The sequence below is a fragment of the Pezoporus occidentalis genome, unplaced genomic scaffold (genome assembly GCF_034315485.1).
Source record: "Pezoporus occidentalis ecotype Australia unplaced genomic scaffold, CSIRO_AGI_Poc_V1 ctg6, whole genome shotgun sequence".
In the NCBI taxonomy this organism is placed as follows: Eukaryota; Metazoa; Chordata; class Aves; order Psittaciformes; family Psittacidae; genus Pezoporus; species Pezoporus occidentalis.
This window is the reverse complement of record NW_026915943.1, coordinates 5,439,091-5,452,588: the sequence shown is the minus strand read 5'-3', so window position 1 is coordinate 5,452,588 and position 13,498 is coordinate 5,439,091. Positions and strand designations below refer to the sequence as shown.

Here is a 13,498-nt window from a genome sequence, read left to right as displayed (position 1 = left end):
TGTTGATCAGCATCTTACTTTAAAACATCACTCTTTCATTTTTCATGATTAACTGAATTTATTTATTAGTATTATTTTTAAGGTGATTGTGACATGGATGCAAATTATGAGCACAATAAATCTCTACTTAAGCAGCTTATCCTTACTGTTATATATTAATCATGGCACATATGGGATTATAACTAACCGCAAACAAAAAAGGGAGGGGGGAAGGGTTGAGTAGATATATATGTCTCTGGATTAAATCACAGTGTAAGAAAATGTCTTAGAATTCCAACTGTGCTGTGCTAAAAAAAAAAAGGCACAATGAGCTCCGGATAGAGGAACACTTGCATATTTTTCTCTGCACAGTTATGTGTGAAAAGATAAGATCTCTCCATAAAACTGCAAAATAGAGCACTTACAAAGTCCATTTGAAAAGATTCCTCCAGGGATCTGAGATAGCTCCAGTACCTGTTCAAACAGGTAGTTCTACAAATAAGTGATGCACTTTTATCATCCCATTGAATATGGTCAACGAGGGTCCTCTTTTGCCCAAATATATATAAAACTTACCTGCCCTTACATGTGGCAGGTGGCAGCTACATAAGAAGTCCCTTAGAGAAGCAGTCATGTCACCTTTAGCCAAGGCAATAACTAGACCTGCAAGTTTTACCACTTCATCTCAACCCCAGTGGACTGGAAATGATTTGGTAAACCCTGGTTTGAAAAAGAGAGCTTGTTAAGAAATATCAGCTGTACATGCAAATATGGAAAGAAAGAGTTTATGTTGTTTGGAATTAAATATATCTAAAAATACTGTAAGGAAAGATCGTTTAACTGGTATTATGTTCCATGATTTCTTAATCACATAGTTCCTATTCTATGTTGCAAGTAATTACTGTTTGAAGTGAACTTATCCCTTTGAAATTAGACTGCTGGGCAGCTACTTGTAAACAAAGTAAAAATGAAACAAGACTACATAGTCTAGAAGAGCCTACTCTGCAATTAGCTATACTAAAATACAGATATGAGAATGATCTAGTTATCTAGTGTCATCTTGATTTGAGGAGTTAATTGTCAGTGTTGCCAGGACAGTCAGAAAAGGCATTAAATATGCTTGGGTTTACTGACAAGTATTTTTTTGTTACATATCACAGGTTTTTTAACCTCTTAAGGCAGTTTTTCCTGTCTTTTTTGCAAATATTTCATTGCAGGCTGACAGACTACCAAGATTTACCTAAAACAACTCAACCAAGGCACACTGAATGAAAAACTGCTGGATTATGTTCTGCTTATCTAGTCTGCACTACATTACATTTAAATCTACTCACTTAAAATTACTGTTCAGTTTATGAATGTTTCTATGGGTAATCTTTATTTTTATTTACAACTGATAGTCCAGAAACTGCATGCTTTTTTTTTATCATATATACACCATAGGCCTATTTTTAAAAGTTGAATTGCTGCTGTCTTGAATTATGAAATTAATAAATGAGTTAAACTGGAATGATGAACTAAACCTTCTAGGGTGAAATATATATTATCAAGCATAGGACTTTAGTTCTTAAATCTGATAACACTGTGGGAGTACTTTGGTATCTAAGAACTAGAAAGAGAATACCAAAAATGTAAAAGGATGGTCAAAGTCAACTCATTTAAATGCTTTACATGGGCCTGTTGCTTTGCTCCCAAAAATAATGTAGAAGGAGAAACCTCCTTTTAAAGTGAATGTTGCCTTCAGATGTAAAAACTCAACCTCTTGATTAATTCTAACAGTGCTTAGAACTTGGGTCTCATGGGTTCATCTGAACGAGCAGAAGAAGTGGTATTCAATTTCCCCATTGAAAGTAATGACAGGATGACTTTGGCAAAGTCTTTCCCCCTGTTGATACTGAATCCTGAAACCCAAATTCTATTAATATAGTGAAGCATTATCAGAAGCTTTTTCACGCTGCTTTAGTTCACCCTCTCAGATCAACGTGATTAATTGCTCAGTTACTTTTCTGTACCTCTTCCAATCATTTAGAGTACTTATCTTTATAGCATAACCACACGCAGTTAACATCTCTTGATTTCTGCTTGATTGTGGTTTAATGGGAAAAATTTAAGGCATCAATCTTTGCCTTAAGTTATTCTAGTTCCAATGTTCAAATGATCACGTCTGCTCTCCTCACAATCTTCTCATATAACAAACTCAAAGCATTTTAATAACTTTAATAAAATAGGTAAGAGCAGAGTTGCCTTGAGAGGAGTTCAGCTGATCTCAGGCAATATTAGTACCAGCATTCACTGTGTACTAAATATTTCACTACTTGGAGGCAGTAGTAACACTAGCAACCAAGCCAAGACAACCAGATTGCGACAGAGTTTATAGGTAACAGAAACATATGCCAGAAAAAAAGTAAACTCTTTAATCCAGCCTAATAAAGACAGTAATGTGTAAGAAACTTAGACATTCTTGACCTTCCATGGTAAAATAAGAACATGAAGAGCAGTTAATAGGCATTCTCCCATTTTACTTCTAGAAATAGAAATTTTAGACAGGACTTATTGGGGAAAAAAAGAGTTTAACTTCCCAAAGTTTTTTGTTTGGTTTTTTTTTCCCAAATATTTTGTTCTGTTTCTGAATTACAATAAGGTTTTTCAATATATCAGAAAAATATGATTCTAAAAATATGACTTAAAAATACTGGTGCACACTACTTAACTTGAAAAAAGGGTTAATATAATTGTTAGGACACCTAAGGCTAACATACATCCAGTTCTTCCCAGATGTCTGCTCTACTCTCCAGATGAAACTTTAACAGTAAGAGTGCATGTCTGGGTTTTAGAAGCCTAATATCTACCAGGAAGTCCTGAAGTCTTATGTGGGAGTCAATGAGATGGTGCCCTACCAGAGTGTCCAGCTCATCTGACCACAGACTCTAAGGAGATTCCAGGCTGGGCAGGAAGCAAGGACTGGAAATGCAGGCCAGGAGCAGCAGTGCTGGCACTTGACTACACTGTACTGGATAGGGAGATAAGAAAAACAGGCCAGAAGATGCCACACATCTTACTGTGAACAGCTCTACCTCCTCCCTTTAATCTCCCAACTCTTTGGCACTTACTGGTACCCTTTACCCTTCCCCTTTCACCAAGTCCCAAAACAGCTTCTGCAGCACAGGCCAAGATCTGCCTCCTGTGAACCCTAATCCTGAGGCAGAAAGTCTGCAGGGCACATAGTGTCAAGATCAAGCACATCCCACTTATTTCAAAGCAATTTGTGTGCCAGCTCTCCCAGAAGCAGGGACTGCCATATTCAGGTGTGGGGAGATAAGGACCTGGAGGGGTACAGGGAGTTGGGGGTATGGAGATGGGAACTACAAGTTTGGAAAAGATGGGAGCTGTGGAGTCAGTGGGGGCCAAGCCCATCCACATCACCATAACCAGACACCTTCACACAGGTATGGGAGCACGCAGAGCACCACCCTGTCACATTAGTGCCTTAGCACATCCTACAAAGGACTGCCCAAATCATCATCCTTCCTCTTGCCTTCGTGTGCACCCCCTGGCACTGCATGCTGTTTTGCACCTTGGAAGCTCTATTTCCCTAAATAGCCACCTTGAGATCCAAGTTCAGTTCCTCTCCCTGCACAATACAGGCTCAAAGCATTCTAAAGGACTGCCCTGTCAGGATGTGCACTATCAGGATGTGTGTGCATGTGTGCACATGAGTCCATGTCATAACCCTCTACTGCCATGTCACTCCCCAGTTTTCTTCCTGATCCTAAGAAAACAAACAGGATTATTCAAAATTTCTCTTTCCTGGAAATACTCTTAAAAAAAAAGAAATGCTTGACTTGTACTCATCCAAAGCAGCCAAACACCATAGAAAAATCTGTTATGGAGCCATATTCTTCTCCGCTATCCTGCTTTTAACTGCAAGAAAAATCTTTGTGCACACATAGGCTATTAGAAATTATTGCTGTATGTTATTACCTCCAAAAGCACATTAGGAAAACTATGTTTAATTCAAATCATGCATATGGAGAAAAAGCTAATTATTCTTCCAGAAAAGAAAGAATATAAGGTAAAAACTGCATAATAATTTGATTATTCAACCATTATATAAAAAAAGGCAAAACCAAAGCAAGCCATGCAATTAAATGGTATTTTAAATGTACCTTTTAATAAACCTATTTGCATATCTGTGGTCTCCTGTTACCAAGGTACTGTACTGAAGATGTCAGTGTTGATCAGCTTCCAATCATCAATAGCACTTATTGAAATAGCATCCTGCTAGGAACTTGGATTTTCTGCCTTTATTGGAGAACACCATTGATTTATGGAAAAATGACATAAAACTAAAACCAAGCCCTGATTACGGAATTAACCTCCAAGAAAGAAATCTTATTTCTGCTATAAGACAGTAAGTAAACATTTTACAACGTGCTCTCTTGCATACCTATTGACTTCTGGCAAAAATAAAATTCCCTTGCAAACATGCTAGTAGCATGCTCAAATAATGTTGAAAAAGCAGCTTGTCTATGAAAATTACGAGGCTTGAAAGCTTGAGCAGAATGGACCCGAGTTATCTTGATTATTTTGATAGTCTCATAGAGCTGAATAAGTAGCATTATAACAGATTTATACAGAAATGTTTCAAATACATTAAGACAGAAGTAAAAAAAGGCAATTTTTTTTAAAGCATTGCCTTAGTCTCTGTTACAAGACTCAATATATTCTCTCAGTGAATACTCGGGCACAGTTTTATGAGAATTCTCAAGGTTTTTGGAACAATCTATAAACACACACGCTTTAAACAATCCAGACTAAATCTATTTATAAAGCTACTGAGTGAGCCCCACTGTGCCAGCAGTGGAATGTGTCCACTCATCCTGCCTCTGTCATCTTGGAGGAAGCCTGAAAGCGAGTGCTCCTCTGGAGGGAGCCCCTCAGGACTAGCGAAGATCCAGACTGCAACTTTTTTTCCTCCCATAGCAAGATGCAAACAGCAGGAGAGTTCACACGATGCTCCCCTTTGTTTTTAAAGGCAAAGAAAGTTTGACAGTCCCTGGCATAGCTGTCTGCATTTCTGTTTTCCCTTATGCATATGATATACGATATATAAATCACTATTATTTGGATAAACTTCCCAATGGCTTGGATATTTAAATTCCATGATTATCACACAGCACCTTTTTAATCACTGGGAGTATTTTGCAGAATCTCCCCCCCCTCCCCCCCCCAGCCATAAATATAACAATTTTCTCTAGGTAAAGAGCTCTTCCAGGTACAGAGGAATTCAGGCAATGAATAACTAAGTGAATTGGTGGCTGCATTGCATAGCACAAGACATATCAAAGATATAATAAAGCAACCCATTTATAAATTCTTTGACTGCATCAAAGAGAGCAAGGAAAAGAGGAAGAAAGCATTACCAGCCTAATGAGGTAACTTTATAACATAACATTGAAGTTTTTTTCTCCCTCAAATCTAATGCTGAGTTTATAACAGAGGTATTACTTCCATTTTCAAAATGGTTATTTTTTGTTAATTTAGACATAACTGGAATGCAGGTCTACTAAATAAATGTTTTCTATATTTAGCACAAAAGGCAATTGTCTTGATATCCCCCAGTTATCATTACTGCAAATTCTAAACCAATTTAAGTTTTGCACATGGAGAAAAAAACGACAAAAAAATCTTAACCTACAGGGACTCCCAAAAACCAGATGGTTAGACATAGTTAAATTTTATAAGAAGAATACTACTAAAACATAACAATGACCATTTTTACATTCCTGCATCTTTTTAAATAAAAGGGACCCCTGCTGCAGCACAGTTTCAACAAGTATCATGAAACAAAATTCCCAAACATTATAAATGCTTAACATGCTATTACGTTCTCACTGGTCCCACACTAGAATAGGAAACACAAGCAGCAGTCACTGGTTGTTTAAGAGCCTAATACTGTACTAGTAAAAATAATGCAGCACAGCAACAAGTTCACTGGAGTGCTCCCTTATCTCACAATGTACCAGATGTACAGCCATTTATCTTGAAAGAAAAAAATAAATGAAAGAGGGCATGAAGACTTTTAAAAGGATCTTTTCCCAGTATTTAATAACATGCGAAGTATACAAGGATTCTTGCGTGAAATCACGAATAGCAATAGGTCGTTTTTCAGGGTATTAAGAAAAGCTAACCAGACATACAACAGGATTCCAGCAGGCAGCTTGCATGAGACATAAGGCTTTATATTCCCACTAGGAACATACCTTCTCTGATTTTGCTTTCCTGGCGTTATGCACAAACCTGCGTCCCAGCTTCTTGGCATACCAGATAGAGGCAAACATTGTGGTGATGAAGATTTCAGTCTGAATATGCAGCGCACAAGAAAAAGCCAAAAAAACTTCCCCCACAGCTGAGATACAAATCTAACGCTGGTTAAGGTCTCTCAACTATGCTGTTGCTCTGTCAGGTCCTCTCATGCTGCCTTCCACACAAAAACAAACCACCCAGTGTGGCCAGTCTGCAGGTGTATTTACATACTGCCAGCAGGAAGTCCAGGGTGAGGCATCTTTGCATCCAGCTCACATCCAGTCTGCTAAGTGCTTGTCTGCAGTTCTTTAGCACTGTCACCACAAACTACATATGTGTCAGTATGAAAGGAAGCTGCAGTAAACTACTGTAGCAGACAGCTCACCTCCTCTCCTCCTGTTCTGAAATTTAACTCCTTGGTTCTCTCTCTGATTTGCCAGCATGCAACAGAAGCAGCAGCAGTTCAAATCTGAGATATACAGCACTGCAGGAAAGGAAAGGGGTACAGAGGTGCCAAAAATAGAACTGTATATTAACCATTAAGGTGAAGGAACAGGTGTTTTACGTGCTTCATTACAATTAAGATGTGAAAGAAAAATGGATTTTACTTTGTTCTAGTGGTTTGGGATCTATCCAGAGGTATTTTTGTTACCTAGCTTCAGTTCGCAACAGAGAGGCATCATAGCTGTTCAGTTCACTTGCTGATGTCATACATGCTTTGCTGAAGGGTTTAAGACTCACTCAAGGACTTCTGTTTTCCTTTGATAATGGCTCCAGAAAAAGGAAAAATATCCCTTTTTTTTGGTTGTTTTTGAATGAATCTGTAACTTCTGCCTTACCAAAGCTTGCTTTTCCTCCTCCTCTACCCACAAGTTATTTTATAATAGGAGTTAGAAGTGCTTATGAATGCCTGTTTTTGCAGTGAAACAGCAATGTACCAATATCCTTTTGTCAGATATTTCAGCTTTAACCCCTGCACTTCTCTTCAGTTATAATCTCTAAACAATAAGCAGAGACATACCCCTTTTGGCTCCCAACATATGACTAACCAGATGTTCCTCCCAGCCAGAGCCAGTATCAAAGCTGCAGACATACAGGGTTCACAGATGGGTGTTGTATTTGATAACACCTATTATAGGCCAAATCCTGCCCATTGCCCTTCCACCGACAATTATGGATATACCAACATGTGGGAGAACCACTGCTGTCCTGTGTGCAGGGCTGCATTCAGGATGCGCACAAAAAGGATAATTTCTGCTCTGCTATTCTTTGGTAAAGAGCAAATCAAAACTAACAGATCCATGGCAAAGGCAATACACTCATAGCAATCTAGTATAGGACTCTTGGGGCCAAGGAAACACTTTTTCTACCCCAAGGTTTTCAGAGAATTGCTGAAACTATCTTCTCCAGGGTGCATGAATTCAAAAGGCAAAATATTCTACTCCCACTTAAAACTTGCACAGAACATCTAAATTGCTGGAGCTGGCTGTCATTGCCCAAGCTGTGAGCCTGAGGGCATATACTGCTCAATTCCACTAAGATTATAAAGAGTTCAAAGAATTCCTTCAACATATTTTAAAATGGCAAGTTGGTTTTAAACTGAAATTCTTAGATAGTGACTTTTTTTGTCAAGGAAACTCCAAGGTAAATGTTTGGGTTTTGCTCAACATCTAAAATCTTCTGACAAAATATTTGGTAAGTGGTAGTATTTCTGGGAAGAAAACACTTTCTAATTACTTCCAATATGGACATTTAGTTATACCCGGTGGTCAGAAAGTTGTAAGACCACAAAACAGAGTAAAATCTTGTCTCATCTGGACTACAATTGATACAGAAGAGCTATCTGTCCGTAACACCACTCCAGCACTCTGGGCTGATAGTAAGATGGATTCTCCAAGGTGCAAAGCCCTTTATTATGCCATGTAGCAGATTCACAACACTCTCCACATTTGTGATATGACAAGAGTGCCCTATAACGGAGGAAAGGAAAGAGAAGGAAGAAAGATGGCCTGAAAAACTTAGGAAGAAATCAGAGATCTTGTTTCTAGCTGGGGTATCACTGTAAGGAAACATGGATGGTGAAAAAAAAAAGAGACAAGAAGCAGCACATCATTACACAGCTTAACCAACACTGTAAATGTTAAAGTAAAAAGAACAGGAAAAAGTAAACCTCGTGTTTTATCTGCATAAACAGTAGAACACCTCTCCCACTCTGCTGCCATGTTTTTATGAAGAGAATAATTTGACATCATTGCACTACAACAAAAAGAAGAGTACATTCTCTCAAGCAACTATTTATATAGTCTTATGTATATTAGGCTGCTGAGAAAAATTGAAGGAAACACTCATTAAACAATAAAACCTCTTTTTTATGACTTCCATCATCAACATTAGCAGCTTTACTGAACTATTTATTCAGGAAAAATAGAGAGCAATAAAAAGCCACAATTCATCCCACTTAAAGGAAAAAAAATTAGAATACATTGTTCACTTAAGGAATAATGACAAAGCAGTAGGGAGGTAATTTTCTCCACCCACTGAAAACGTTAGATCAGGAAGAATAAATCTCACCAAATACCTAATTCTGGTTCTTATCAGAAGTGCGTTTTTAACTATTTGCATGCAACTGTAGATGCATCCAAACCTAGATTCTAATTCTACAACATAGAAATGGCCCGGCTATAAGCCATTTTTCTGCTCCATCATGCAGTAGTCTGCCATACATTGTCAATAGCATGTTTATTAGGACTGTAGTGGTACCCAGGGAATTTATTATTATTAATATTTTACTGTAACCATAACAGAGCCTGCATTTTACAGAAGTGCTACAAGCCAAACTGCTTTAGAAGAAGAATTGGAGCTCCCAGCTGCTGTCTTCTCACAGGAGCAATATGTACTTTAACTTGCTCACTGAAGTGCTACGCTACAAGGGCGGAGAGATGCATGCAATTGAACAGCAATACTATCACAGACAGCAGATAATCAGTTAAGAGCAAATTTTACAAGGGGTTTCTTGCTGCAGAGAAGACTGTGGTTTCCAGTAAGCCACACCTCTGATGTACATTACACTGCATTTCTGTGCTTCTATGAGAAAAATTGGTCTTACCACAGGTGGATGCATGGGATAAGCATAAAGTGACTACAGAGTCGAATCCTGTGATTCTTATAACATGGATCCCCCAACATTGCAAGCAACAGCAATTGATGCTCAGCACTGAAACAGATGGTGGTTTCAAACACCTTGCCAACTGTTTGTATGCACTGAGCATCACCAGTATTTCTGATGGTTAACGTCCTTTTTCAATTTTAACACCGCTGTTTTACTTAAGCTCATGGGAGGAAGTGCAGCTTTGCTTTAGACAGGGCATTAATCTTCTCTTAAGGGTTGAGTTTTCACAGCACACACGTGGGGTGTCAAGCTCCCCTTCACACACCTGTGGTGAAGATAAATGTTAGTTGTAGATTCTGTTTCTCTCCTACCTCTCTCTGACTATATATACACACAGTAGTCATAAAATGTGATGACAGGACTATTTAAAATACAAATAAAGTTGAGCCATCAATAATGCCTTTTTTGTAAGAATGGGTAGACAGATGAAAAGATTAGTCATCCAGGGTTTGCAGAACTGTTTCCAGTGAAATGGACATTGAATGGGACAAGTTAAAAAGGAAATAGCGAAGATTTAAAACAATCTCTTCACTTCAGGGTTTAGGTGTTAGGAGTTGGCATGCTGTGGATACAGGAACAGAGCTGATGATGTGAAACTAAGGTAGCTAGCTTTGTTTTTTAGTACTAGGCAACAACAGATATTGATCTGGCTGACTGTACAAGCAATCATTTCCCATCCCCAGCACAACTAATTATCTTACACGGTTGCATGGTGCCAAGACATATTATTTAATGACCAGAACACTAGAAAAAACAGGAACCTCAGTGTCTGCTATTCCACCCAGAAGATATAAATTTTGTGCATTCAGACCTTACAGCAATTAAAAAAGGTGGAAGTCCCAAAGATTTTGTAAGGACCTGATTTTTCATTCTTAGCTATAAACAGAGGCACTGCCAAGTCCACCACTAAACCGTGTCCCAAGCACCACATCTACACATCTTTTAAATCCCTCCAGGGATGGTGACTCCACCACTGCCCTGGGCAGCCTCTTCTAATGCTTGACAACCGTTTTAGGGAAAACATTTTTCCTAATATCCAAGCTAAACCTCCCCTGGTGCAGCTTGAGGCTGTTTCCTCTTATTCTATTGCTTTTTACTTGGGAGAAAAGACTGACCCCACCTCAACTACAAGCTCCTTGCAGGCAGTTGTAGAGAGCGATAAGGTCTCCCCGAGCCTTCTCCAGACTAAATGCCCCCAGGTCCCTGAGCCATTCCCCATCACTCTTGTGCTCCAGACCCTGCACCAGCTCCATTGCCCTTCTCTGTCCCCGCTCCACCACTTCAATGTCTCTGTTGTAGTGAGGGTCCCAGAACTGAACACAGGATTCAAGGTGCGACCTCACCAGTATCAAACATTTAAGTTTCTACTCGTACATTTGCTACCAGTTTTGATGTTTTGTAACAGATTTTTTTTTTTCTTTAATAATTTCTTTTAAATTCTATCACTTATGCCTGGATTTTTAATATGAGTAAACCCAAATTGCTTAAAAGCTAAATGCCAAATTGGAGCATCTAAGACAATGACCAGAACAGAACATTGCGGTTCTGAGAACAGTCACATATCCTGACAATGAAATGTTGCAGAGGGGGAGAAAAAAAAAACTAAACCCAACAACAAAATGCAGAAGATGAAGCATAATGGGATAAAAAAAGGAAAACAAAGAAATGAAAATGAAATGTTTGTATTAAAGATGGCAGAGGTTCGTGCTGTTCTTTTCCAATTTAAGTTTTTATATTCCCTTAATATTTCTTGTACCAAATCTTTTCCCTTTAGAAATTATGCTTTCAGAAACACAACTGTGACATTGCATGTTTGCCCAGGTCTAACTTCCCCTTTAAAATGCAAGATACTGTGTGCAGACATCCCTGTCACCTTCTCTGATGTATGGCACAACTGTCTTCTAGCAGAGGGCATGGAGAATTTCATACACAATGTCACAGGATGTGGAGCAGAAAAGAAATAAAATCCAAGTGTTTACTCTCATGCATCACCTTTAAGTGTGAGGCCCCCGAAATTGTGCCATCTTCCATGCAATTATCACTTCTACTTTTCTATTCTGCTATTATTTGATGTAGTAGACAGCACTCAACTTGCTACTTGTGGTGTAACAGGTCAAGACAAGATAGGATGATGTCCCTTGCTACATAACTGCATGAAATAAAGCTTTAACTTTGGAAGCACAAGAAACCGAAATGAAAGAAGTCCTATAGTAAACAGTAAGACACATGGATGTATTGTGGCACTTTACAAAGTAATGACATGAGAGAACATTTCAGATTTAGTTCTTTTTCCACCTTTATTTGTTAAGCCTTGCAATGGAGACAAACCTAATTATGGTACTTAATTTTGATTTTAGAAATTGATTTTCCACTCTAATTTCTGCTGGTGCATAGGAAACTCCAGTGAGTCACACAAGCAATATAACAACCATTAGGAGCCTTAGAAATAGATAAAAACTTGAAAAATGCCACTTTATTCTTGTCTTTGTCCCTAGTTCAGCACAGATCGGATCCTGCTTTACCTTTCTGCTAGAAATTTTTAAACCTCTTCATGCTATGTTAAGAAATCACAACTGAAATGGTGCATAAAACACTCAGGTGTGCCATTATGCTGCTCAGATTCTTGTATCAAATCAAAGCACAGTGTATGTGGTACACTTATGTATTTGCATGGCAAGTACTCCTACAGGAAATAATATAAACTACAAAATTTATCCTTCGGGAAGGAAAAAGAAAGAAGGAACCACACATTGCAAGCAGTGCTTATGTGTGTCACCAATGCAATTTTGCAAGGGACTTGCCAAATATAACCATGAACAAAACTGAATTCAGTGTAGAAACACTTACGTTACAGTGCTGTGCATATGACTCCCATCTTGTAGTGTTCAAGTACCTTTATTTTCTTTGTATGAATGAATAAGTCTGTGTGATGATGGAATATTATACTTCTATTTCAGAAGGGGATGAGGTAAGGCACTAAGTGGCTTGATAACAGCCATAAAGGAAATAAGAGAATCTGCATGCTGCCTGGGAGCCCGAAATCTCCTCCCTCCCAGCTGTGTGGCCACAGGGTATGCCATGGCCAAAGCCAAGCAGAGTTGGCAAGCCCTCTCTATAACTCAGTTCTGTGCTAGTCTGTCCAGGCAAGCTGTCCAAGCAAGTAAATCCATTTACATGCATTTGTCTACCCACAAAGACCACAGAGATATCCTTTCCATATGATTTTTTTTTAGCAGCAGTAAATGAGGCAGTCTTTAATGAGCTGTTCAGCTCACAAAGAACCCCCCAAAAAAACACTGCAGGCACAAGAACGGGAATATCACCCTATCATAAACATTATGTTATTCCTGGCTGATTATAAGCTGCCTTTTCTTTCAAAGACCTCCTTAAATCTCACTTTTGCTTTATCAGCCTCAAGAGAAACATTTAAGCCAGTTTAAGCAGAATCACCACAAGTTATAGCAAGTTATCAGCGAAACACATGGATTCCTATGACCTAAGATCATTTAATAGTTTGAGGTGAATATACTTACCCCTTATCCTTATCCAATCTCTCCAGTTAACCCTCATGCACAAGAAATAAGGTTTCATATGAAGCATTAAGGAATTACAAGTAATGACATCAAATGAGATAGTTATAAACTAGCCGCATGCCACTACATCCTTGTAGGCAGTTACATGTATGTATACCTGGGTGGGCTAAGCCCATTTCTAAGCAGCAGCAGAGTTCCTGCAGCACATGCACACCAAACACTGTAATCTCAGGGGCTGGGCTGCCCTTGGTCACTCTCCCGAGCTTCTGCCAGAGCAGCAGTCCCCCACTACCAGCTGTAACTGTCTCCAGCCCTATTCTGCTGTTGGCTGGGCCATACCCCACCTGAGAAGCCCCTGCTACCCTCTACCCTCCAGGGGCTTCTAACCTGCCTTTTTAATGTATGTTAAAAACATAACCCACATGTGGGGAAGAAACAAACACAACAGGTAATGACCTCTGCCAATTTCCGTTTCGATTCTTCATTTTTACCTCTGTTCTCAGCTTTCCTA

General features: G+C 38.9%; 1 protein-coding gene across 28 annotated transcripts in view; it reads right to left on the bottom strand.

The window, feature by feature from the left end:
- The window catches only part of DLG2 (discs large MAGUK scaffold protein 2), a 1,003,655-nt gene that overhangs the window by 489,209 nt on the left and 500,948 nt on the right, over nucleotides 1-13,498 (bottom strand). Inside the window, exon 1 of one of the 28 annotated variants that reach the window (XM_062639126.1) lies at nucleotides 6,243-6,701. The exons of 25 other annotated variants lie outside the window; for them this stretch is intronic. In XM_062639126.1, coding sequence (XP_062495110.1) covers nucleotides 6,243-6,320 — 78 coding nt within the window. In that variant the 5' untranslated portion in view covers nucleotides 6,321-6,701. Of the gene's footprint in view, nucleotides 1-6,242; nucleotides 6,702-13,498 lie in introns of those variants that run through there. 2 more of the 28 variants (XM_062639130.1, XM_062639132.1) reach the window with 2 other exon arrangements.